The 27,787-nt window shown below is 39.5% G+C and overlaps 1 protein-coding gene across 4 annotated transcripts in view; it reads right to left on the bottom strand.

The window, feature by feature from the left end:
- Positions 1–27,787, bottom strand: part of TCF12 (transcription factor 12) — a 126,399-nt gene that overhangs the window by 55,040 nt on the left and 43,572 nt on the right. For all 4 annotated transcript variants that reach the window (XM_063142831.1, XM_063142830.1, XM_063142829.1 and 1 more), the window contains exons 7-9: positions 10,094–10,158; positions 5,166–5,301; positions 3,224–3,276 (exon numbers count right to left, since the gene is read on the bottom strand). In XM_063142831.1, the coding sequence (XP_062998901.1) occupies positions 3,224–3,276; positions 5,166–5,301; positions 10,094–10,158 (254 nt within the window). The remainder of the gene's footprint in view (positions 1–3,223; positions 3,277–5,165; positions 5,302–10,093; positions 10,159–27,787) is intronic.

Here is a 27,787-nt window from a genome sequence, read left to right on the forward strand (position 1 = left end):
AAAATATTCTTTTCATAATTTCCTTTATCTCATTACATGGACAGTGTCACTGGAGATTAATATGTAATTTAATTTTGTATCACTCAATTTTAGTAATAAATGACATGTTACATGTTTTAGTCTGTCTCATTTTTCATTTCTTTTAAGCCGAGCAGAAGTCATCTGTAAGAAGACTGTAAAGCTTGCCTGCATAATATATAAAGGGATAAAATGTAAATTGGTGGTCTATTTTTAGCTTCAGCTTGGGGAATGAAGGGGGGGAGGGAAGATTCTTGGGTTTGGGAAGAATTTGGGCACTGTGCTTCTGAGTTTATCAGGCAGCTATTCAACTCCAGTGCTTATGCAAGTCTAATCTTTCTAAGAGTGCCTCCAGCTGCAAGCCTGGCTCCCAGGTAAACGGCAGGTTCAAAACACAGCTGCCCTCCAGGCTGCCCAAAATATATCTAACTTGCATCTAGAAGAAGAAAAACAGTGAAAATAGGAGCATGGATTCAGTAATTTTGCGGAAAACAACAGAGGGCATAACCAGATCAGGGCACCAGTTCCACTTCAGAACTAAGGCTGCCAAACAGAAAGATTCGGGTCATTTTGCTTCCACCGCTTTGCTCTTGCCTCTGCAACAGCGGCAGCCCATTCTATTCAGGCTGCAGGGCTTTGAGTTATGACTCATCCAAGTGCACCTGCGCCATGTGTTAAGTATGCTGAATAAAAACCCAACACCTCCATTTACACAACAAAGAAACATGTCCCCTGCATCTCTCCCTCCTTTCTTGTTTGCACTGAAAGGGAGGGAGAAGGAAGGGAGCGGGTGCCTCCTTGGTGGAGAATCCTGCCTTCCTCTGATATGGATTTTAAATGCAGATTCGTTTATGAAACAATTTTCTTGTTTTAAAGAATAAGATACTTTTAATACCACAGAACAACCCAAAAGCATTAGATTATCACAGTTGTTAATGATTTTTCTACCTAGCCCCTCCAAACCTTTTTCATCAAACCCCTTTATTCTCAGAGGATAAATTTGTGAGCAAGAGGGATCAACAAACTGGTTGCTTGAAAGCCTTCCTGATGCTAAGCTCAAGTTAGAAAAGACTTAATGAAGGCTTGAAAATCCACCAGGGCTTCACAACGAACATCTGACTTGGTGATTTATGCATATTAATAACTTCAGTCCTATTGAGACAAGCTGAGTTGTACATGTCCTACGAATCTTAATGTTTTCAGCTCCACTGGGATTATTACAGATGTAAATTTCTACGATTCTCAGCTATTAATCTCTGTCTGTCCTCCTGTTCAGCAACATAATGACTAATTAAACATCAAAAGACATGAATGGGAGATAGTGCCTGGACCACCTCTCTTCCCATGAGAGAAATTCGGATGATAGGGACAAGGAGGTAAAAGTGTGTGAATGTTCTACAAATCATTGCAATCAGATCTAAAAAATACACATCAAAGGTGTAGCTAGACCAGGGGCACAACAATCACACCCATTCTAAAGGCTACTTGTACATTTTTATTAACTTAAGACGGGCATATCTCTTAGTTATCCTCCCCCAACCTGGTGCCCTCCAGAGAGTGTTGGCAGGCACCACCAGCCATCCTGACTGGGAATGATGGGGGTTGTAATTCTGGACAGCTTCAGGCTGGAGGAGGCTACTTTAAGTTAATCACTGTTTGTTACTGCGATGCCACCACCTCACACACAAGGCTTTGATGCGCACACCTCCCTCAGGCTAAGCACTATCACTTAAATACCTGAGGAAGGGGTAAAAAGAAAAGTATAACCTTTCCCTATAGCAGAGGGAAAAGGTAAGGAGAATTGGAAAAAGGCTTTTCTGTGAATATAGCAGGCTGAAGGTTTAATGTAATGGGTTTATTTATGAACTAATAGAGCAGGAGACACAGCCAAACTGACACGTGGTTTCATGGTTGCAAAATAAAGAAAATGTTTATTTTAGTTTACAGTTTAGTTCCTTTGAATTCTATTCCAATCCTGCCTATTCTTAATAATTCTGGTAGTAACCAATCTAATAATAACAATCCTTAGTCCCTATGATCTTATTTTCACTCACTCCTCACACAACTCCTGACAAGAAATCACACAGCTAAACACATCTACTCTCTAAACCCAATCACCAACTGAATACCTCAAACCACTCAGCTCCCCCATATATATAGACTCCTCCCCCCTTTCCACAGCATCACCAGCCACACCCACTCAGTCCAGCATTCTGCACTCTCTAGACATACTCATCCAGACAAACCTAAGGGAACAGAAATGTGGGTAACGCCACAGTTACCATATTAATTTTGAATTTGCTTGATATGCATTCTCTTAATCCAAAGCACGCTCTGCAAACCAGAGCGTGCTTTGTCTTCTCCACATTACCACAGGTCTCTCTGTGGCCTCTTTCCATTAAACATCCCTCCTTTTCACTCTTGACCTCAACAAAGTGCATATTTCCCACTTTTCTCTCCGTACCCTTCTCTTTTCTTGTTTCCCCACCCAGAGATCTCTCTCTCACACATACACCACCAGGCACACTGCTCTGTTTCTTTTTCTGCACCATCTTTTAAACCCCCTCTTCCTTTTCCTCACCCTCGCAGGTTTCCGTGCATCCTCATTTCTCCGTTAACCAAAAAGACTAATGAGAAATGGGTATGTGCTCTCTCCCTGTCCTCCCCACTGACTTTGGCAGCAACATCACACAAGGTCTTCCCTCTCCTTGCAATTCATACAGTCAACAAGATTTGGTAAAAGTGGGCTCTGCAACATGGCTGGCTGGCTGCAATAGGCTAGGACAACTGACTCCAACTCAACCATGTCCCATCTCCAGGAAGAGGAGGAGCAATGCAGGTATACTTCCACTCTAATCCCCACTTTTGATTTTAATTTATTTCTATACCACCCATTAGCTGAAGCTCTCTTTTGGGATCTGGGATCTTTCCACCAAGAGGTGAGCAAGGGCTGGAAATAACGGGTATTTCAAATTCTCCCAGCAGTGCGCAAATAGTCATAGAGATAGCCATGGTCAGCTGGTAGGCTTTATGTTGTGAAAACCTGAGTTAGATTTTAGAAGTTGCTACTGATCAGTTGCTACTGATCAGTTTGGCTCTTTATACCCAATAAATAAAAGTAAAAATTCCAGTGGCAACAAGTCAGATAATATATTAAGTAAGCAGTTTAGTCTCAATTACTAAAAGTTTTAAAAGAAGTACTTACAGAAGAAGGCAAACCGGGAGGCACCTTTCTTATTTTCTTTGTCTGCAGAGAATCTGTACATAAAAAGCCGCATTTTATCAACTAGTGGCATTAATAATATTGATAGGAATAAGTAGCAACACTAAAACAAATTTGCTAAGATACACAAAGAATAGGAAGCATTCTGACATAGTTTTGCCAAACTACTTATCTTCCACACCAAGATACATCAGTATGGTAAATTACACTCAGAACTAAATATCCTTAAGCTCAGTAAATGAACACATCTAGTATGAGGCCTGAATCAGGGCCTGGCCTAGTGACCCCAGCCAAATAGAGTTTGCCTAAGAAACTGAATGAAACTCAAATACTTGTACTTTGAAAATTATCACTGCATAACCAGTATTTCATGGAGGAGAAAAGGCTCATATGAACTTCATATGTATGAAGTACATATGCACTGTTGACAATTGGAGATATATCTATTGTGTACGAATTCTCAGTAACAGTTTTCATAAGAGCTATTTTATAATATCATATACAAACAAAAATAAAAAATGATACTTTCACTAAATATTAGTTTTTGTTTTCACTTGGGTAAAATCTATTCTGGATTATTGTCTTAGCAAAGAATAGTTTTTCCTTCATGTAGTACTTGAGGGATTCCCAGTAAACCTCTAGAAACCTCTGTTTCCAGATATACTCTGAATTTATCCAGTCTGAACCACAACATAAGTCAGCAAAGTACATAGGATACCGAGAGGATACTTAAGTACACACTTCAGATAAACAGCAGAAATGCAGACCTGGGCCTGCACTCCAAGTGGACTCTTTTATACAAATTATGCTGCTTCCCATCAGAGGCAATGGATTTTCTTCCCTAAGATACTGGGTTTCACCTAAGGCTAGTTTGCTTTTCAAAACCTAAGGTTTACTTGAGAACATGTAAATATCAAACAGACAGTTCTAAACTGTGCCACGTTTGTGTCATGGCAACTCAACATATATCATAATGAACTGTTCCTTAGAATGTATTTTAATTTAAAATATTTCTTGGCCACCTTTCCGAGCAGGAACCCTCTCAAGGCGGCATACAATAATAAAACACATAATAAAAACCGATGCAGCAATAAAAATACAATACAAATAGGAAACAGGAAACATTCTAAAAACATCAAACACCAGCAAAAAATAAAATGTACAACAGATGACTGCAGCTACAACCCAGTCCGATGCCACATAATCAGAGGAACAGTAAAGTAGTAAGTTTTCAGGGCCTTCTTAAAAGCCTGCAAATGGTGGGGCCCGGCAGACACCCCCACCCCTCCCCGGATGGCAACTTTATTTTATTTATTTACATTTATTTATTACATTTATATACCGCCCCACAGCCGAAGCTCTCTGGGCGGTTCACAAAAGCTAAAAACAGTAAATGTTAAAAGTATACAAAATTTAAAAACCATCAGAGTCATAAAACAACAGTATTAAAACAGCAGCATCCATTTTACTTATTGTAAAATGATACTTAATTGCTAGAGAATGACTGGTACAGAAAAAAGCAAGCAACTGACATTTCATTACTACTTAAACTAAGAATGAAATATACACAAACAGCAATGATAACATTAGGGGCATCGCTCTGGTATTGCAGCTAGTTTGGATGGAATTCAAACTGCTTTGGGAAGAGGAGGGAAAGGAGTTGCAATTATACAACAATTATACACAAATTCTGCTCTCAAGGGGAGAAATGAGCAGAGTCAAGCTCCTAGATCCCTTTGGCAGTCCACGTCTCCCTTTCTCTCCCACATCAAACTTTAATACAAGCCCAAACTTCCAGAATTAAGCATAATATTAATCCACAGTCCTTTGGGGGGGGACTTGAAATTGACCTGGAAAAGTGTACAATTCAAGCTTATAAAACAAGGTATGTGGGGAAAAGTAGCAGCATAGCATGAATACTTACCAAGAGAAGATGGATCATGAAGTGCTCTTCGGCGAGGGTTTGTTGTAGAAAATGGGTAATATGGTGTTCCAGCTTTTCCTGAGGATGGCACTGCACCTGGACTTCCAAGCCCAATATCTGATCGAAGCAGACTGGACTGTAAAAAAAAAAAAAAAGAGAGAGAGGGTAATTTAGGCTGCAATTCCATGGGACTTACGTCTCAGTAGACGTGTGTAGGACTGCATTGTTAAAAGTTTTAAAGTCTCTCTCTGCCCAAACTAAGTCCCAAATAGTGTGGATAATAAATAATCAGTTAGCTGATATTTAAAGTTAAAGCCATACATACATACACACACACACACACACACACTCAATCCCAGACTACTGATTAAAGAAAAGTTACTTTTTAAAAAATGCATTGTTTAAGAATTAATACGATAACCATTGCAGTATACTAGGAAGGATTTTCAGTTTATTTTTCAGAAGACAACACTGGTTTCTAGTATGTATTTGCTTTCATTTTTTAAAAGCATACCGGCAAACTTAGCTGTGTATAAAAAGTATCAGCATATGAATGAAGGGCTAAAAGAATGAACTCATTGAGACTTAATTTGGGGAAGGATCATAGCTTAGTGGCAGAATGGGCCTGTGGCCATCCCACCCAATCTGGATAGAACAGAAAGCTGGACCCTGTGAATTGTTCTTCTGGGTGGGGAGCACATAGTAAAGGGTCAATTCCTCTTTCAGAAGAAGACAGAGCTGAAACCAGAACAAATTGGAACCCTTCCCAAAGAGGGGGATCCTCACAGTCCCAGGACTTGCTCAACCCCTTGCTGGTTTTGGCCCTGTCTTTTTTCTGGAAGAGGAGTTAAGCCTTTGCTTTCTGCTCTACTCTGTTGACTGAGAACACGTGGTGATGGGAAAGGCTTCTGGCCTGAAACCCCCGGCTAATCATAGCACACAAAACAGTCCAACTCAGTAGAAGGCAGCTTCATAAGTTCATATGTTCAAACAGTGGTGAATTGAAGATTTGACTTAATGCTCCAGACAACTCCCAGATACAGAGATTTCCACGAGAAGCCATGTCACAATGGAATGCAGTTCCATTAGTTTCCACAAGACAGCCAGCTGCTGGGCATCTGGCAGCAGTGCATCCTCCTCACCTCCAGGGGAAGTCTGGGCTCGGCAGCCCTTTCCCTTCACGCTTAGCTAATCTTCACAAGAACAAGCTGGCTTTGAGACTCAACAAGGGACTCTGGGTAACTTGACTTCTGCACCAAGGAGGTAAGGCACATGCATCATTAGTCATGTGCACAGTACCACCCTGTCAATGAGCAGCATCCAATCTGGTTCTTCCATCCTGAGAACTGCATCTCTCCCCACCCCCCTTCAAAATACCATGCAGGCACTTCTGAAGAGAAAGGGAAGACATATGTTTTAAGTAAAATAGACTGGGCAAGTATTTTTTTATTCATTTATTTATTATATTTATGTGTCTCTTCACAATACCAAGGAAATCTTGAAGTGATTTACACAAAGAAGTCATGTGAACTTATCACTGATTCATTTCCAAGTACTGGGAAAGCAAAGAGAAAATTTGAAGTTATTTTAGGCAACTAATTCTGGAAAACCGAAATAATCACATAAGTAAATCCTTTTTTTACTAATGTGATAAGTATAACACATTAATAATATCTAATTATATTTGTGTAGTGGGGGAGTACTGCAGCCCCTCAAGTTGGCAGAGTTTGCCCATCCCCTTCTCATCGATAGAGGGAGGGCTGGTTCCTCCCAACTTTCAGAAACATTCCTGGCAAACTAACACCGCGCCAGGGAAGCTTTCTAGATTCCTAATGTAGCCAGGGAGGTTGTGTTAGTTTAAAAGGGACCTTACTCTAAACATCTGAGCTATTTATTTTTCTGAATTATTGCTGACTCTTAAAAAGTTTTACCCAAGTTTATTTGAACTACTACCATCCACCAAATTAAAATCAATACAGATGTAATTAACTCATCACATTGATTTTTCTGCCTAGCAGAACCAACAGAAAAGCAATATTAAGATCTATCCTGTCCTGGGGGCATCAGATGGAGACAGAATACTCTCATCCCAAGGGTGATCATGACAGTAGCAAAGAAGCTTTTGATTATCAATACCAGGGTTGCTCTTGACCAACTAACAGCCTGAAGTCTCTTCACAAAGATCAGCCCACTGACATGATATATGTATACTGAACTGAAGCCTTCTAGTGAGCTGAAACCTCATCTGCTAAACTTACATCCAGTTACTAAAGGATAATCAATGGCAGGTTATTCTTCTGGAATACTGGCCAGCACTGCCTGGTTTACTGTCCTCACTACTAATAAGCACACATTGCTGTAAGTTAACTCCACTAGAATCACACAGGACAAACATACTGTCTTAGCTAGTCCATAAAGAACCAATAACAACCACTCAAAGAAAAAAATCAGTGACTGCAGAAATCCATTCCATGTAGGGCCAGGGAATATTTGAAATTCCTTGGCACCAGCATTTACGTCGAAGAGGCATACGTGTCTAATTCAAAAGACAGATCAACTAAAGCTAAAGATTCTGTTTTAGAAATACTCAGGAGTATGAGTGTCATTGGAAATTCATAGAATCTCGAACTTCAAATCATGTTGGCATATTTGAAAGCGTTACTCCATGGATATACCTAACAGAGAAATGTAAGTATGGCTTTTTAGCAAATAAGATGATATATAAATGTCAATAATAAATAATTAAGTTTTTAAAAGTTCACAAATATATTTCCTACCTTCATAGGGTGTTAGTATGTCATGAACACAAGGTTACCAAGTACATTCAATTAAACTTGAAGGTGTTCCATTTTGAAATTCATGCCATTTTTAACATTTGGTAACACACAATCTATTCTCTTTTAAACTGATGGCTTAAGAAAATTGGGTACACCCAAGTAGTCCTTTTAAAGAAGAAAGGAACATGTCCCCCTGCCTTCACATTTAAAAAAATACTCTCCTCTTTTCTTTGACAGCACAGAAAAATACACCAAATTGCCATCAAATGAGTTTCTTGCAATTTATTTATTTATTTATTTATTTATTGCATTTCTATACCGCCCAATAGCCAGAGCTCTCTTGTAAGAAGCTCACATCAGGGTTAAGCAGTTTTAACTTGGAGAAAACTCTCTTCTAATGAAAGGAAGTATAAAAATGCTATGAGTATAGAACATACAAGATAGAAGTGCAGCATTTTTTACTCTTTAATAGATGTTGTCTTTTAATAAATAGAAATATGTAAACAAATATCAAATATGGGGAATGCAGCTGAGAAATTACATTATATTGTAATTTTATTCTGTACGGAAATGTTATGTATATGCGCACCATTATCAGTAGGTTGTTAAGAAACTCCTCCTGAGAATATCATTAGATAGTGAAAACAAGGGAACCTTGAATGACTAATCAATAGCAACTGCCAGAAAATGAGATAGATTAGGATTCTCACTGGTGCCTTGCCTTGAAAAGTTTTCATTAAACGCATTGTGCTAACAAGTCATTATGTACACATGATCACATAGCGCTTTTTTTAAAGTAAGAGGTGTTAGAAGTAGCATCAAGCTGCTAGCAAAACATTGCTCACTGAGTTCATAACTTCCACATATCTACACATCGTGAGTGTTTGTAAAGTTAACAGTTAACCATCGACTGCATCAAGGGTATGGGCCAGTATAGAAACAATTACCTAGATTCCTAAATATGATTATAATATGAGCAACAACACTAGCAAAGAAGAGAGCTGGTAATCCGGTGATTATGGCATATTGGGTGAGCTGCTCACCAGCTTCCCTGCACATGCCCTACATCATACTGCCCCATTGGGAATTGTAATTTCTAGAACCAGCCATGGTGGGGAACAAATTGGACTATCACAAAAATAAAATTACATCAGAGCAAGGGAGGGTTTTGTAACTGGATGGCAAACAACAACCATCTAAAATGCTGCAATAAACAAACATAGAGGTTGGCCTAAATTGGGAAGATACTCAGCCAATAAAAGGCTGCTTGGTTGGGTTGTCTGGTCACGTTCAAGGATATTTGCATATGCCTCCACAGAGCATCTGGCTTTGGGTGCCTGGTTGGTAAACACTGAGCAGCACACCCACGATCTTCCAGAAACTCACTGTATGTTCTGAAAAACAGTTCTGGAAGAAATGCTACTTAATCCACAATAGTGTTGTGTATTATGAACCAGCTAAATTTGTATTCCAAACTAGATAATCATGAATTAATGATGCATGAAGAGGGCCAATGTGCCTTTCATGGCACAAATACCAACTAGAACAAACATCCTGCTACTAGCTGCTGCTGCTTATTATGATGATGATTATGATTATTGTATTATTGTTGTTGTAATGTCTACAGTTTGTTGGGCCACAACCAGCAGTACTACTCTCCCAGTATTTTTTGCAAAAGCTTTAGGAAATATCTATACAGGTATTAAAATCAAATATCCATTCTCAAGATCATATTATTATTATTATTATTATTATTATTATTATTAATAATAATAATAATAATAATAACAACAACAACAACAACAACAACAACATTTATATACCGCCCCATAGCCAAAGCTCTCTGGACGGTTTACAATGTATTTATTGATATGTCACGCTACACCCGGGTTAAAGCATAAGGAGGGAATGTGCAAACTTACAGCAAGTATTCAATTTCTTAACCATGGTTAGAAAATCAGGGCTACACTCAGAGTATCATATGGATTAGACATCTTGATAAAATGGAGAATTTAGGTTTACAGAGCAGTAAACTAGTTTCAAATGTGCATGTCCAGATCGTGTTCTGTCTCAAGCCAGTTGCATCACTTTTGTGCATCTAAAAACACCAAGAATGCCTAAGTTAGTTCTAATAGCTATTGCAACATTTACCTGACAGCCTGAGAGTCCTGGATCTCGACCAAACAATGGAAATGGGCTTCTTTCTGATGTCTTCCCTATAAAAAAAAAAATTAAAAATGTATGCTTACTTCAGACATGTTAAGAACCCAATAACTAGATATTTTAAAAACCATTAAAGGAATATAACACATATATATAAAGGCAAACTCATCCAGACATTTGATACTTAAAACAATTCACATTTTAACAGAAATAGAAATTATATACCCAAATTATGGGTGAAAATAAAGAACTTCTTTATGTCTGATACAGTTGATAATGTGCAATGAAAAAGCACTGACTTCTGATGTCTCATAAGTATGGTATTATTTTTGCTGTTTCAATACTGAAGTAAACCCTCCTTACAAATTGCTACTTAAGATTGTAGGGCATGCATGAGAGACTACCTCAATAATCTATCCTCCTTGTAACAATGACTCGAAGTTTCCTGTGAGGTTAATAAGAGTAACGTATATTTCACTATCACTTGCTTGGAAAACGGTGACATTACTGTTAAAAGGCAAAAGAAAATTTAACAATTTTCTGCTCAAGCAATTTGCTCCCAACAACTGTCAGAGACCAAGCAAATAAAATACCTAGCATGCAAAATTGTTTGAAACAGTATGAATCATATTGTTCACATTATGAATCATGCTGTTCACATTAACTGGACTCAGCATTTTCTTTCTTGTAAATAAGAAGTCCTACGACAAATGATAAACAACTTTGACTAAAGTATGCAATATTCCAGGCAGATTTTAAAACAAATATTTGCACACCAGTAAGTTACAAAGACTGGAAAAGGAGAACCTAAAATTTGCCTCTCAAAAGCTCTGAACACCTTCACATACATTTATGAAAATGTAACTTCCTTTACAAACTGCAGCGGCTAAGCATTTGGGCTTCCAAACAGTACAGTCCATTGGCTCCAAGCCTGCACACCTAAACACCTTTTCCTACTTTGCAAATCCACATTGCAATATGGATATTAATCTAATATTCCCTCCAAACAGCCACAGAACTAGTTCAGATGTGCCAAACTGATTACTGAAACTTTAACAACTTGATAGCCACAGGAATTCCATGAAGACTGGAATGAGGAGGGGGAAGTCTCTCAGTTCCTTCTCTGCTAGCCACTTGGCATATTGGTCTCCTACGAGGCTAGTATGCTGTGTTTTCATGCTCCATCGCCAACAACCAACATAGCAATGCATTCAGGCTTTTGTTCTAACATACAGGGTAGTTACTTTTGTGGGCTGCTTTACTGGCCTGAACCATAACTATCCCATAACAAAGCTGGTTCCCCCTTAATCCAAGGCCAACGAAAATATTGTATCATTTGATTTCCTATTCAGAACAGTCTTATCTGGATGTAAAACAATCCACCAACCTGAACGATCCATTTCCACAGTAATCTTAGCAGCTAAGACTCTTTGACAAAGACTAACACTTGACACTAGCTCGCTGTACTTCTCTCTCTCTCTCTCTCTCCATTTCTGACACACAGATACATATACAAAGGCATGGGAACTATTCCTTTGTGGTGTGTCGCCTCCCACTTCACTCCGTGTCCCTCCCCATGGTGCACAACTTGGGAGGGAGGGGAATGCACTGGCCACTGTGCCATTGGGGCTGGAGGAAGTTCTTCACTTCCTCTTTCAGTGAGGGGTAGAACAGGAGCAGAAGTCAGAAGATGTCAGCTGCTACAGAAAGACTACAGAGGGAAGGAGGGAAGCTGCCTGAGCTCGGGGGGGGGGGGACTTTCAATAACCCTTTCTCCATGGAAGTAGCATGTCCACATGCCCCTGTCACTGCCTTCCATGCACCCGCCTTCCACTTGCCATTGCCAGTGACACTCCCCTTTCCCTGCTTGGGTGAAGACAGCCTTGCATGAGAAACAGAGGCAGAGAGAAGGGCTTTGAAAATACATAAAGCAGCAATGTTCTTGACACTTCCTTGCTCATTTCTGTGTAGCCTTGAAAATACATAGAACAGAAAGGGGAAGTGACTGTGGCCTAAACCATCAAAACAACAGGTCTAGGAAAGTGCTAAGGGCTGAAAAGGACACTGTGTAAGGGAAGAATATAGGGCTAGCAACATATAGCCATTTTAATCTGCTGAGGGCTGGTTTTACCATTTTTTTATTGGTGTGATTTTTATGTTGATATTATTTGATTTCACACTGTAAACTACCTTGAATGTGTGAAACATACAAAAAGATGGGATATAAATTAAAACAAAAAACAACAAGTGGGGCCTGCAACAAAACACTGCAGCATGTTTAGGACCCCAGCCACTCCATTCGGAGAACTGAGGTAACTATGAGTATCTATGATTTACCAAAATCTATGCTAAGGATACTGACAGCTACACTGAAGACGTTCAACTACCTATTCACTCAGGCACAGCTGCTGGACATTTTGCACCCTCTAACTCTGCATAAATGAGACAAGCAGCATTGGGAACTTCAAAGTCCAGGAGACACAACTGCTAAAAAAGATGAGTCCTAGAAAGGTCAGTGATTTTGTTTGTCTAACCTGATACTATCTCATCTGTTCCTTCTTAGCACATCATCTTCCTGTGACAGGCATCAGAAACAGCAAGCGGTGTTTCAATCAATAAACCTGCAGGCCTTGTGAAAGCACCACTTTCTCACTCACAGCACCAGAAGGGGAGAGGCAACTCAATTGTCTGCAAATGTTATGTTATTTATAGATAAGCTTACCAGTCACTTTTCTTTTTAAAATGTGCAGTTTACAGTAAAACAGGGGTAGGCAACTTGCGGCTCTGGACTTCCACCTGGCCCTTGGCCCAATTCCATATGGCCCTCAGCTTAATTTCAAATGAGTGACTCACTTCTGGCTGGCCCTGCCCACGGCCACCTCTGAGATTATCCACAAAGGGATATAGCCCGTAAAAGAAAAGAAGTTGCTGAACCCTGTGGTAAAATCCTTTCATTTGGAAAAGCTGAGTCACAGGTTTCAACCTTCCTGGGAGCACAATAATGCACCATTTACTTTAACTCTGCCCTTCCTACAGAGGCTCAAGTTGGCATGTATTTTTCTTTTATTTATTTTGGTATTTATAAACCAGTGTTTTTTCACGAGCCCTTTCTTACAACCCTAAAAATGGCAACATTGGCACAAAAATGGAGTTTCAAAAATTGTCCCCTACATGGCAATTAAGTGGAGGGGGGGGAATCTCTGTTGGCACCAATTAACATTTAGAGATCCAGGTCCCCAAGAGCCCAGATGTATCAATGCTGTCATAGCACCCTAAGACCTTCTGTTTCTTCTCATGGGTTATGCAGCACTCCAAATCTGACATGCTCACATCAGGCCTGCCAAGATCAGGAAGAAGTGCCACATGCAGCAGGTCTGCCTCTATCCTCAGAGAGAGCAGCAGCTACCATGAAATGAAACCAAGTATCTCATGGGCTGGATTGGCTATGGATGAAGAAGAGTATATTTTATTTATTTATGTATTTATTTATTGCACTTCTATACCGCCCAATAACCGGAGCTCTCTATATTAGAACAACCTTCTCTTTTCTGCCTCATTCCTTCACTTGCACTGCGGCAACAGACCGACATTGCAAAATGGCTAGCAGTGTATGCCCTCTGCTTATGCGTCTCCCCCTGAACCTCTGACCACGTCCTGTCCTCTGCAGCAGGCAGCAGGACTGCATCCATCCCTTTCTAACAATAAAAGTATGCCCCATTACCATCTCAGTTTTCACAATCCACGCCTATAGACAGATTGAATACACGTGGGATTGACTATACAGACTTTGGATTTTTCATTTCACCCTTACATGACAACATATGGGTATAAGAAATAAACAGCCTGCTTTGATTTTTTTCCATCCTGAATATTTTGATGCCACCTGCAGACCTGGCTTCCTCACTGCTCAGCCCAACTTCAGATCATTTATGAATACATTCATACTAATGTATTTCGAACGAAACCACACAGGACTGCCAGGAAATGTGTAAATATTTGTTGAAGGGACTTTCAAAGCTGCTGCACAGGCAGAGTATAAAGGGTAAATGTCAGGAGGCAAAAACATGAAGTGTTTTTGTTTTGAATGCACACTCCAGTTATTTAAAGCTGTGTATCTCAGTACTGCAAGGTGTGGGGAACGTCATCACATCGCCAACATTATGAATACCCCAGGGAACATAGTAACATTGATCTTATCCTATGTGTAATAGGGCAGCATTAAATCTTTTCAAACAGAGCCACGTTGGTATAAATTAGAGAGCCATGTGCATTGTCTGTTAAACTACTCTGAAGCTGACTCTGCAATCTTTTAAATTTAATGGAAATTCAAGTAACAGAAATTCGGTGTACTCCTTCTTGGACATTTTGCACCCTTTCCTTAAATAAAATGACGAATTCAAGAATTGTAAAAGACAGCTATTGATTGCACAGCAGATATGGCATATTTTTAAAAAAATCCAGCTCCATAATAAAGCAATATATGAGCACTTTGCATACACTATACACTCCTTTCATTTCTGAACCATTATGAAATAAAAAGCTAATAATACAATGCAATCATAATGATTTGATTCAAACAACATGGCAACCCATGATGGGTGATCAGCCATGGCGGGTTACTGTGTCATGTAAACCCAAGCATAGTTTCTGCAGGGTGGCTTATTTTGAATAGTACATTGACAAAAGCGGGCTATCAGTAGGTTGGGATAAATATGGGAGAGTAGGTCTTGTGCTACAGCAAAACCCACACACGCCACTCCTCCCCAAAAGCTGGTGAACACGTTCCCACATTCTGAAAATTAATTTCATTTGGTGATCTGATGCGATGGGTGGGTAGAGTTTCCCTCGGTAGCCAGCAACCACAAGCATTGCTAGAAGTCTTAGATTCATCTCATTGCCTCACTGTCAGTGTCTTGGTAAATACAGTGCTACATTTTCCTCTGTATAGACAGTGCAAGGGCAAAACTGTTCAAATTTAATTGAGCCTAAATAACGAGGCGAGAAGATTTAACTATACACAGGTAAAAAAGAAGAAATGATTTTGCTTTGTTGACCATGTGCTTTTGGGTAGTTATTAATTTCAGCCTCTTGTTGTAAGCAATAGGAGTTTCAACCTCAGAAAGAACAAATATAATGGGAAACGTACCCTGATGACTGATGACAGGATTGCAGCCAGAACTGGGCCACTGACAAACCTGATGGAGATATCAAGGTCCTCAGAGGAACCCCAAGGCTTGGAAAACTACCAAAAAATCTTTAGAAAAATTCTAAGTTGGTGGGGAAAACCCCCAAAGTCAAATGAAAACCAAGTGTGCTCGGTGGTCACCAAATACTGAATAACTGTTGGAGGCAAGAAAACAGATATATAAGAGGTAATGGAATACAGTATTCTGGAGGAGGGCACAGCTGGCTTCCTGGAACCCTGAACAGAAGCAAATCCATACTGCAACATTTGCAGGTCCTGCATGACTTCTCCTAAATCTCTCTCCTGCTCCTGGTTTTTTTTTGCATGTAGCAGGAAGAGTTAATTCCTTTCCATTTCCCTAAGATGTATGGGTTACGGCGGAACCAAGGATTCCTTGTAGTAAAGCTGGAGGAGAAAACAAGACTGCTTCCACACAAGGTTTTTAATGTGCAATTGCGCTGCCTCATTCATGGAGTTTTACAGGGGGTCCAGATGAAACTCCCTCTGGTTTTCCATCACTTCTTCCATATTTTTTCTTACCAAGAAAAAATTGTTAAGGGAAAAAATGATAGAATGGCTGCATAATGCCTTTGAAGTGTTAGTGCCAGAGCCTCTCCATCTAAAAGTACCCAAAGACACTGGGCACCTTGAAGTACCTCTTGGCAGTTTGAAATGTGAAACACCTCATTTTTCTAGCCAGCATACAAAAATGCTATGCATAGAAAACTCACACTAACAGTAAAGGATAAGACTATAAAAGACAAGTGACTCTTATTATTGGAAATGCCATTCCTTTGTTTTTATTTCTCCTTAATGTTGCTGCTTAAAAACTGCTCTTTCCCAAATGGATGAATATTTCAAAAGATTTGTGGTGCTGTTTACATTTTGAGGCTTTTGTTAATGGGTACCCTTCCCTTGGGCAAATGATAAGCAAATATCCTCTCTTCTCATTGGGCCTATTATCATTTTAATTGTGTTCTCCTCCCAGGTGGTCTGGTTCCTGGATGACTGCAGTTTATAAGCAGTTACTAAATATATGCAAAATGTTAACTCATAACTAAGGTATAATTATTTTTCACAGCTTAATAAAAATAATTATGGCTGTAAGCATATTGTTACTTGAATAGCTTCCTTTTGCTGACCTTTGAATTGTGTATTGGTTACTTCTATATGTGATGATTTTACAAAAGAAATAAACTAGTGTTGCACTTTGTTTGACAGTTCAGAGGTCCACAATTTCACTTCCTCTTTGCATCTAAAAGAGCCAAGCAAATTTGCCATGAATAATTTACACAGAGAATTGAGTTTTATTTTTCGTGTTAAGCATCTCTGAGCTGACTGTAGTTCCTCCAAATATGTTTAGTCACCAGCCAATTTTTGAGTTTCTTCTCAAAAGGATATTGTTTAATTGAAAACCACTGCCCCTGAGAATGTTTTCAACTGTGCTCCTAAGAACCCCAGGGTTCCTAGGAAGTTTGGGTGGGGTGGGGTGGGGATCTTGAAGAGCGGTAATGGCCTGGTTCAGACAACACGCTAAACCATGCTGTTTAACCACAAAATGGTTAATGGAATGCAATGTTGTCTGAACCAGGCCATAGACAGACAAGCTAGAGCAGGGAGCTGCAGCAGGGGAACCTTGGAAACCATGGTGATGTTCATTTTGCACAGGTAACAGATAAATCCAACTGGCTTAGCCACCATTCCAGTCAAATGGAGCACCCCAAAAACATGCTCCAGAATTCTCTGCCACAATTCACCCAGCTGAGGCTCACACGTCCCATGGCTGATAAATGAACAACTGATCCAATTGACATTATATTCCTCAACTTCTAAAAGGCATTTAATGAAGTCCCTCACCAAAAAGCTCCTAAGCTTAGCAGTCACGGGCGAAGAGGACATCATTCGGATGGTGAAAATGCAAGTGGACTGCAAAGAACTCCAAAAGGAGCTCTCCTAAATAGGTGATTTGGTAGCAAAATGGTAAATGGAGTTTAACATAAATAAAATGATGCACACAGCAGCCAAAAGAAAATCCTACCAACATATACCCTGATGATTGGCAATGACTATCCAAGTAATATCTTACAGCTGTGAGAAATAGCTCAATTAAAATGTCAATATGATGGTGGCAGTGGAAAAAGACAAATTCTATCATAGGGATTATTAGGAAAAGGGATTAAAATTAAATGGCCAGTATCATAACACCTTCATTATAGAACTGTACTTGAAATTCTGTGTATGGGTCTGGTCCACCCTTTCTCAAAAAGAATACCATTGAACTAGAATAGGTGTAGGAAAAAGCAACCAAAATGACCAAGGGGAAGACAAAAGCATTTGGGGCCTTTTAGTTTGGGGGGTGACTAAGGGGAGGGAAGCAGGATAGAGGTTTGTAAGAATATGAACAGTGTGGAAAAAATGGAGAGAGACATTTCTCTCATAACACTAGAACCCAATGGGATCGTCCAATGATGCTGAATGGTGGCAGATTCAAGAAAGACAAATGGAATTATTTCTTCAGAGAGTACACAGTTATGGAATTCACTGCTAGAGTATGTTGCGATGGCCACTAGGTTAGATGGCTTTACAACAGAATTAGACATATGTATGGAGGATATGGCCAATACACTGGCTATTAGCCATTAGATTCAATCCAATGGCTAATAGCCAAAGCAACAGCAATATGAAAAAAGGAAAGTGCAGTCATTTTAAAGATAGCAGATAGCAGGGAGGAAAAGCTCTGTTGATATCAAGAACTGCTAACCAGTACCCCATGCAGTGGGCCACATAACTTCTGCTTCCCAAGGAAACACCTTCTGGCTCTGGATGAACTCCACCTTCTGGCTCTGGATAGGAAGGAGTTTAAGGTTTATTCTCTAATCTAGACCATTTTTCAGTCCTGACTCCTGGTTCTCTTCTGGCTTGCTCCAGACTATTGGCCATGGCCCATCCCTCACAGTTGATGAGGACAGAGTCTCCCTGTTCAGAGAAAGCTGAGCATTGGTTCATCTAGCCCAGCACTGTTGACACAGACAGGCAGTGGCTCTCCAGGATTTCAGGTAGGATTCTCTTCTACCCCTACCTGAAGATACAGGGGGACTGAATCCAGGATTTTTGAATTCAAAGGAAGTCCTCTATCACTGAACTATGGCCTTTCCATGGTCTCCTGAAAAGCTAGTGGAGGAGAAAAAAAGAGGAGGGGAGAGCTATTGTCTTCATGCCCTGCATGTAGGCATCGTGGAAGCAACTGGCTAGCCAGTGCTGGAAACAGGATGCTAGATCCTTTGTCTGACCCAGCAGTGCTCTCATGCTCATGGTACATGATTAAAGTGCATTATCCACTTCTTCTATGGGCTTAGAGACACCAGTATTAAAAATGATCTTTAAACCTCTACACTCCTGCAAGCCTGACTGAAGCGATCAACATCTCTAACTGTGGGCCACAGCCTTATTAGCGTAATTTTAAAACCATCAGCAAGTGTTAGTTGCTTAGTTACAGCGTAGGAGTTGCTAGCCTTGTTTGGCAAGGAGAATACCTACTCTTTCCAACTGAACTTTGCATGAAGCATTAGGCAGTGATAGGTAAATACACATGACTGTTGAACTGGGAATAACTAGACAGAGCATTCTTATTCTTATTTATTTCATTTCTCTACCACACAATAGCTGAGGCTCTCTGGATGGTTTACAACACTGTTAAAGAGCAACATTTACAAAAGAGATTAATAAAAGCCTAGGAAGCATCCTTATACTGAGCCAGAACGTTCTTCCATCTGGTCCAGAATTATCAACACTGACTGGCAGTGACTCTCCAGGGTTTCAAACAGAAGCTTTTCCTGCCCTACCTGGAGATGCTGGGGACCAAACCTGAGACCTTCAGCATGCAAAACATGTGCTCTACCACTGAGCTACGGCCCCTTCCCTTGTGAAAATGTAAGACATCTCCCTGGAATGTCTGCACCACCTCTATTCACTTCAGCAAGTTTTCTGTGCAAGTCTTGGTGAAACTAACAGCAATGCCCACCAGCAGTGCTTGAAAAATTGCTTCCACAATGGTTGGTTATCTCCATGAATCCCTAAAATTGAGTTTGGATGAGAGTAGACTATTCAGATATGAGATATCACTGTAATATGTCATGTACTACAAGATGAGCATCTTTCATCTTAAGTTAAATAAAATAGATTGCTTTAGATTTTAGAGGAGGTTAAGCTTACTTGGGGGGATTTAAGATACACAGAAAGTTTACTTAAATACCCATACCTTTATTAACTGGAGGTACAGGAACAAACTTTGCACATACGTGCTCCCTCTTCCCTTTGTCCTAGTTTCCTCCTTCACTTCTAATTTAGTGGCAAACCATAGTTTGTTGTTAAATAAACCATTGTTTGACTATAAGCCAGGATGGCAATGCATGGCTCGTATTTATTTGCAAGCAAGCTATGGCTTGCCTACAACTGGGGTCTGCAAAGTGGCACCAGTGGGTCTAACAACTTCTTTGAAGACCTCCCCTGGCATCTCCAAAGCTTCTACACACACACACACACACACACACACACACACACACACACACACAGAGTCTTTCCCTGCATCCTTCAGAAGTGGGAAGGGAGTGATCACAGCCATCTAAAATACATGAAGGGAGAAAAGTGCCATTCTTTCCCATTGTCTCTCTCAACTCCACATGAGTTCCCAGGCTGAGATAAACAGGCCAGCAAAAGCTGAAGTGATCAGAAGGGAATACACCCAGCAAAAATGTTTTAATAGATACAAAAAAGGGAAAGAAAATAGTTACCTTAATTGTGGGAGCATGGGATGAGTGGAGCAAACCAGGGTGTGGGGGAAGCAGAGAATGTCTTGTATTTTTTATTTCTTTCTGTGTTTCTATTCCTCTCTCCCCTCCCTCCCCCTTAGGTCTGTGTGTCTGTGGTTCCCGCCCCCCCCCCGGATCTGTATGTGTCATGGCAGCCATTTTATGAATGGGCTAGATCCAGAGGTAGCCACTTTGTGAGAGTGCCCATAACATTCCCTCAAATCTCCCAAGTGTGCCTATGGTCACAAAAAGGTGAGGGATCCCTGGCCTACAACATAGTTCACCCAGTTCAGATACAATGAACGGTGAACGAACTTGTCACTAAATTGTAATGGAGGAAAGAAGAGAGGGGGAAAGCACACGTGTGCAAGGCTTGTTCAAAATACTGGTTGGCATTTCATTTGAATTAACCCACTGTTTCATATTATCTTCCTTCCTTGTATTTACCATTGACATTTCTTTAACAACCAAGAGGGTATATTTGAATTATATGGTGAAAATTAGGAGTGCAACTCGTGTCAAGTAAAACCATCTGAATAGTAACTGAATTCTATATATAAACTTGTAGCCCACAGACCAGAATGAGTAATAGTGAAGCTGCAGGCAAATTGTCTCCTTATACTACAATCTATTATCCTTGTCAAGTTAATGTTCCATATTGAACCATATGGCACGGGTACATATTCAACAAAGAAAATTCCTTAGATTTGTTACAATCAGCATTTGCAGTCATTCAAAAAACAACAACACTGACTTAAACATCTTTATTGTGTTTTGAGCATTTTACTTAATATCCATGGCAAAAGCATGAATAAAGCAACAACAACAAGAATATAGCAAGTGAAACTGCTATGACGTGACAATGTATTTTAGCATTGAATTTTCCTAAGCAACTGATTTTCAATTACAATAAACTCAAATCTTTTGACATGGAATCATTTTGCAAACCAAAACAAAAACTGTATTTGTATAATATACTACAAGCAAATAATACTTCTATATCAATATAGTCTCGTACATGTAACAATGCTGTTAAAAAATAGTATTTTCCAGTTCTCATTCTTCCTTTTTCCCTACAGTTGTTGCATAATTACAGAAGTCTTAACAGTGCTTCATTAGAACTAAAATAATTTAAACCATGTATCTTTATATGCATTGAGGGCAGGTCATAGATGGATTAAGAACTCCCCAAAGCCTCTGGTTGCTGGCACAACCCATCATATCAAGTCAGAGATGAGGCTCATAGAAGAGCAGAACTTCAATACAGCCCCCAGAGTGGCAACAATAAAACGCTGAGAAAACACACCATCAAATCCTGAACACAGCATCAATTTCGGTTAATTACAGCCTTGTCAGCAATGTGATTATTCAAACAGCTCGTGCAAATGTTAATGAGTTCTTATTTGCATATTTATTTTTTCCTTTGTTGAAATGTCATTATTACATTCTACAATGATGAATAGTGCTGATGAAATGGTCCGATATGTAATTAGTCATTAGGTGGAATGAATAGATCAATTATGAAAAAACTGAGATTAAGAAATAATCAAACAAGACCGCCCAATACCACTAAGAAACCTTTTTAAAAATAATCTACGATGACCACATAATTTATCATTTCGATTTCAGGATTGTCAATTTTTACAATAAATAAAGCAAGGTTTACGAATAACGAATTAATCAAATATTTGCTAAAGTAAAAGTGTTCGATGGTGGAGGGAGGGTTAGATCTAAATTTCTATTCTGACGTTCCCGTAATTATTATTTTTTATGTCAACTACTATTTATAAAGGACTGCTCAGCTTTCTAGAGTCTGTGCACACACAGCGTACCAAACCCTTGTTTTTATAAAATATATGGAAATAGGAGAAAACCTGCCTTGAAATCCTAGTTTATTTTAGAAAGGAACATCTTGCTTAGCCTTTTGCGACTGCTTGCTGTAGTTATTCAACCAGCACTTGCGATTTGCTGGGGAACACATTACTGCAGACCAGATGGGAACATTCCACATGACCAAACCAATCAATCACCACGGTGGGGCGCAGGTGCAACACAGCCGTGTAGCAACACACCATTTCACAGTCTATCGGGCACAAACACATGGTCACCAATCAATGGCACCCTAAGGACCTCCGTGGGGGGAGGCTCTCTCGAGTCTTACTGGTCCATGCCTGATGACTTCATAATCACACATCATTTCATTCACTGGAGGATACAAACTAGCATTCTAATAACCTTCTATTGAAAGTGTTTCATGTTGTGCATATTAATAAGAGTGCTATTTGCAGTGAAGTCGGTGATTTGAAGCTGTATACTGCGGAGGCTGAAACAACCTGAAGCTGAAAACTTCTGCCTTGGAAGATTTTCAGTTCAGCCAAAGATCAATGACAACACCATTCAGTTTGCAACAAGGATCATGTAACATGCTGTTATCTTTACACAAAGAAAACATTAAACAATACCAAGCTAGCAGAGGTAAAAAGGGAAATTTTGTATATGAACATACACACAACCCATGCTAAAGAAAAACATACTGCATCCAAGAGATTACCCCATAATATTTTATTTAATAACTTTTGTAAAACAATGCCTATGTACATTTTTAACTGTAAATAAAGAATTAAACCTTCTCCCAATGGTCTCATGCAGGCCCATACTATCACGCTGTGGTGTGTCTTGCTCACCAGCCTGTCATACCTGGGGCAAAGAAGGGAGGGGGTGAAGAAGGAAAACCTGGCAGGCAGGCAATTGGCTGAAATTTAACACTGGCTATCCAAACCCCTTTCCTTTTACCATCGCTTTCCAACAACACTCATAGCTGTGCAAATAATTCCTCAAAGGGTTAATATCTGGTAGCGCCTTATTTTTTCAAGGTTGCTCCATGGGAACAGGGTATAAACAGCCCTCACAGGGCCTTGTTACAATCCTCTCCTCCTGCCAACCTCCAATCCTCTGCCTGCCTGAGGCACACTACTTTACCCAAAGGTGCTGTGACTTCAGAGATATATTCATTTGCAGCCAAGGTGCTCTTGCATCTTAACTGTTACATCATGATGCCAGATCTTCTTCAGCGCCCCTCCCCGCACCCGGACACAGCTCTACCCTTTCATTTGCTAGGAATAGCTTGTACACTGGAGCAATGGGGAAGGATGAGCTGCTGAATGATGGTAAGCCCAGGAGGACTTCAACAGCAATTAAATACCACTGCCAAGCCACAGCTGTAAGCTCAACTCAGATATAGCATTTGATTTGATCCAGATCACATTCATACTGTAGCAACTGTTTATGTGTTATTTAGTGCTCCCTTTTCCTCTTAATCCCCCCCCCCCCAATTAGTGATTTCAGGACTTAGTTTTTCCCTGTGTTTATCCCTATAGAGGAGGGAGAGAAACAAATTGTTGTCAATTTCATCTAGCTTTTCAAATTTCTGTTTTTAATCAAAGCATATACAGGTAAATCACTATAAGACTGTTCAACTTAATTTGCTCCAAAATTATCAGCGACCCAATTTATTACAGTTTGCATACCACATACAATCCAATATTAAGAACTGATGAGATTTCCCCTCCTCCTTTTAACTTGAACCATACCTAATCCTTAATCCTTAATATTGTACTATTTTTCATAAATCATGCAACTAATTTTTTGCCAGTCTTGTATTTTTAAAATTTAATTTGATTGGAAGACATTGAAAAATATTCTAAGTGGGTTTTTTTATATTCTAGCAAAAAGAAAGTATAGTGCTATGTTTTTTAAATGAAACAAGTTGTATTTTGTTATCTGATCATATGCAAATAGCAGATCAAAATCTTCACTTGTCTTTTAGATTATCTACATGTTCCCTTGAGTGAAAACCCCCCATATCCTTACACCTGCTCACTCCGCAATTTCTTTACACTTGACTTCAAAGGCAGTGTCTCTACAGTGCTGAGGGCAGCAAGCTGGTCACGGAGGACTCCTCCTTCACTTGTAGCAAAGACAGAAATATCAGTGCGGGAAGCACCTGTGACCTGTGAATTCTAATGTCCTATACCTAATGGCAAATTCTGTTACTCCAACTGTACAGCTGCTAACAAGGAACAGGCAGAGAACCTCGAGGGTGGGAGTGGACACCTGCTACAACAGGACTAGAGAACCAGAGTTCCTAATACATTTGTATAAAATATTGTCTTTAGAGAGACTAAGAAAGACATTTGATTAAAATATTATTGTAAACCGGGGGGAGGGAGTGTGGAAATAAGTTTAACACACTCCGATTTTAAAATACAAACACACACCCAAGGGTAAAAAAAAAAGTGGGGAAGCCCTGTACGCAGTACTGGCACTAAATTATAATGTAATTTAATTTCTTGAAACCCATTAGTTTCCATGAAAAGAAAAAGAAGAACAGATAGAGAGCGTGCCTTCATTGTGAGCAGAATTCAACTTGTGAAATACTTGGGGAGAAATAAGTCTCATAAGCCACACTACATCATCCCCCTCTGATCAGAGACAAGTACACAATCACGGTAAAAGTGATTTGCTCTGGAACTCTCTTCCCGGGGAAGCTAGACTGGCTCCCTCCTTGATGGGCTTTCGGAAGCAGGCTAAAACTTTTGTGTTCCAGCAGGCCTTTGGAGAATAGTCTGGCCCTCCATCTATGTTAATGTCTTATAATTTTGTTGTGTATTTTTTAATTGTTTATGGTTTTGTTTCCCTCCCCCCCCCCCCCATGTATATTTTAAACTTTGTAAGGCCGCCTTGAGGCCCAGCATTGGGCAAAAGGCGGGATACAAATAATAATAATAATAATAATAATAATAATAATTGTTTAGTACCTATCTAGTCACTTGGACTTGGTTCTTTAAAGTAAGATCAAAGGTATAGGGTAAAATTCTGTAAACTTATTTTGTGTTTTGTGATTTTACATTAAGAAATTCTAACAGAGAGTGCAGTTTCCTACCTGTCAAGTAGACTAAAGCTAGCCTTATTGATAAAGGCTACAAATTATAAACAGACTAACATACATATTTAAATTGAAGCACACCTAGAGAACTAGGTCTATAAGGCATTTAATATAATAAAAATTGCAATATATTAATACTTCAAATAAGAATTACTGCTCAACTTATGTTATCTTCTTCCTAATGAAAGGCACACTCACTTCATTCAGTTATTAGTTCTGCTTAGTTGTTTGGTCTTCATATATTTTGAGAAGAATTCTATGTCTTTGTGTACTCTATAGGTACAAGTCACACTGATGGCACTATCTTATCTGCATTGTTAAATATAAACAAACCTCTAGAGCTGCAAATATGCCTTCAACTGATCAAGGAAAGCAATTATCACTTGAGAGGAGGTAGACTTAAGTTATGAAGCACTTTACAAGTCAATAGCCAACACCTTAAATTGTACATAAGCTAACGGTGCAGACCTGGTGCACTTCTGCATCACAAAATCAGTAATTTATTCCGTTAGGGAAAAAACCACAACATTCTGCACAACTAAAGCAAAGGCAGCCAGCACATTTTAGAAGTTGTGATTCAAAGCTACAGAGTGTTGTATGACAATCTCCACATTTTAATTAGACAACATATGCCTTTGGCTTTTGCTGATATCCAACCACTCTCTCAAGCAAACATTGTAAGAAAGCTACACATAATGCCAGGGCTTTCAATTTAAGTATCTAATAGCACCTGGCAAAACAATTTTTTGCTGTTTTTGACTCAAATTCAAGTATTCTCCTGTTCTACATGGCTCTGAAAAAAAAAGGAATTAAGCCCAACACCAACTTTTACTGGTCATTCAAATTACTGATATAGAAAATTACATCTGCAGGGCACATTAATTAGAGCACTTCTTAGGAGAAGATAATTTGCTTCATCAGGGACACAGACAGACTTACTCACTCACACATATGCAACATTTCTTCCAAGTTGCATCATCAAAACTTCCGTCAAGAACCTTTGTATCTACCACAGCAGCAGAGAAGTACTTTTCTTTAGTCCTTCTTTTGTGACCAATAGCCTTAAATCTATGACCAGGTTCGCAAGTCATGGCAAGGACAGGTTGCTTATCTGTAACTGTAGTTTTGCTGGCTAAACTAATAAAGGCCTGGCATTGGGCCTCTCCAAGGCAAAGAAGGTAGTTGGAGTCTGTCGGTCAATGATATCTTCAGCCACAGTGGTAGCAATTTTTGAAGAAGGGGTTGGAGACTATGCACCCCAAAGGAGCAAGAGGATAAAGAAGAAGAAAGAGAAAATAAGGAAGAGAAAGGAGAGAAAAAAGGAAAGAGAACCCTGTTCAGCATCCCAGGAGTAGACAATGAAATCTGAGATATTGCCATGAACCAAGAGAATATTCTAATTCTGCTAGTTTCTGTTGTGGGTGAAAAGGAACTGAGAGGCAGGTGGGGGAACCACACCTGCAGCATGAGCAGAAGAGGTGGCTAATTTCTACCAAAAACTGTGTTTAGCTTAGAATGTTCTGAATCACTGTTCTGCACAGTTACATAACCTGTGTGTGTGTGTGTGTGTGTGTGTGTCAGAGACCACAAAAAAATTATTATTATTATTTACACTTATATACCACCCCATAGCAAAAGCTCTCTGGGAGGTTTACAAAAGTTAAAAACAGTGAACACCAAAAGAAATATACAAAATTTAAAACCATAAAAAGCATAAAATACAAACAAAAACAGACAATATCAATTTAAAAACAACCATTCATGTTTGCACAAACTGAAAGAATTTGTGGTCAAGCCAGATTTCCCTTTTTTCCTAGTAAATTCTAGATATGTCAATGTTACTTGGATCAAATGTCAATCTAATAATAAGTCTATCAACTGCAGGTGTTGCGGGCAATGCACAGCTCACAGGCCACACGTGCCCCTCCCCTGGCTGTTTTTGCACACATAGCCTTACTCTTCCAATGGGGGAAAAGGCCTTTTTAAAATCAGTGTCTTCCCACCAAAATTCAGTGGCATGGCACCAAACTGTCCCTACTTCTTCAGCCAAAATTTGTTGATAAACAGCCAATTTTCCTTTTAAAACAGGTTTTCCTGCCAGCGATGCAGTAGGAACATGAGCGCAGCTCCCTATGGGGCCTGGGAGGATGTTCCACCAACTCCTGGAACTTGCCTACCCTGATCTAATATTAATGGGTTACTGTAGTACCAAAACAACCCTATGGTGTTCCTTGAACTGCAAGAAAACTCCACTTTTTCACACTGACAACATCAACAGGATAATTCTGGAATTAGGAAGGAACACAAATCAGTTCAACGTAATAGCTTTACTTCCTCTAACAAAAACACTTCCAAATGTCTAAATGAATATTAAAATACATCTTTCTACAGCAAATTGTTCATTATTGAATCATTATCAGCTCTTGTTAGACAAAATTTCTTGCTCCTGCAATGTACAAGATCATTAAAGTGTTTAAGAGCTCCATCATTCAAGACACTGGCAATTAATAATCCGTTATCTTTTCAGGCAAACATGCTTATGGCTGAACATAATACAGAAAAACAACATCCCGTTGACACACAATTCTCTCTTTTTAATGGTGCATATATGCCATGACAGAAATTATGATACATACTACTGTCTCAGTTTTAATATAATACGATTTTAAGAACAGTGAAATATATATTATTGTACTTCAATGAGGAAAGGGGCAAGCTAGCTCAAAGCAAAGAAACAAAACTGG

Source organism: Elgaria multicarinata, chromosome 16 (genome assembly GCF_023053635.1).
Source record: "Elgaria multicarinata webbii isolate HBS135686 ecotype San Diego chromosome 16, rElgMul1.1.pri, whole genome shotgun sequence".
Classification (NCBI taxonomy): Eukaryota; Metazoa; Chordata; class Lepidosauria; order Squamata; family Anguidae; genus Elgaria; species Elgaria multicarinata.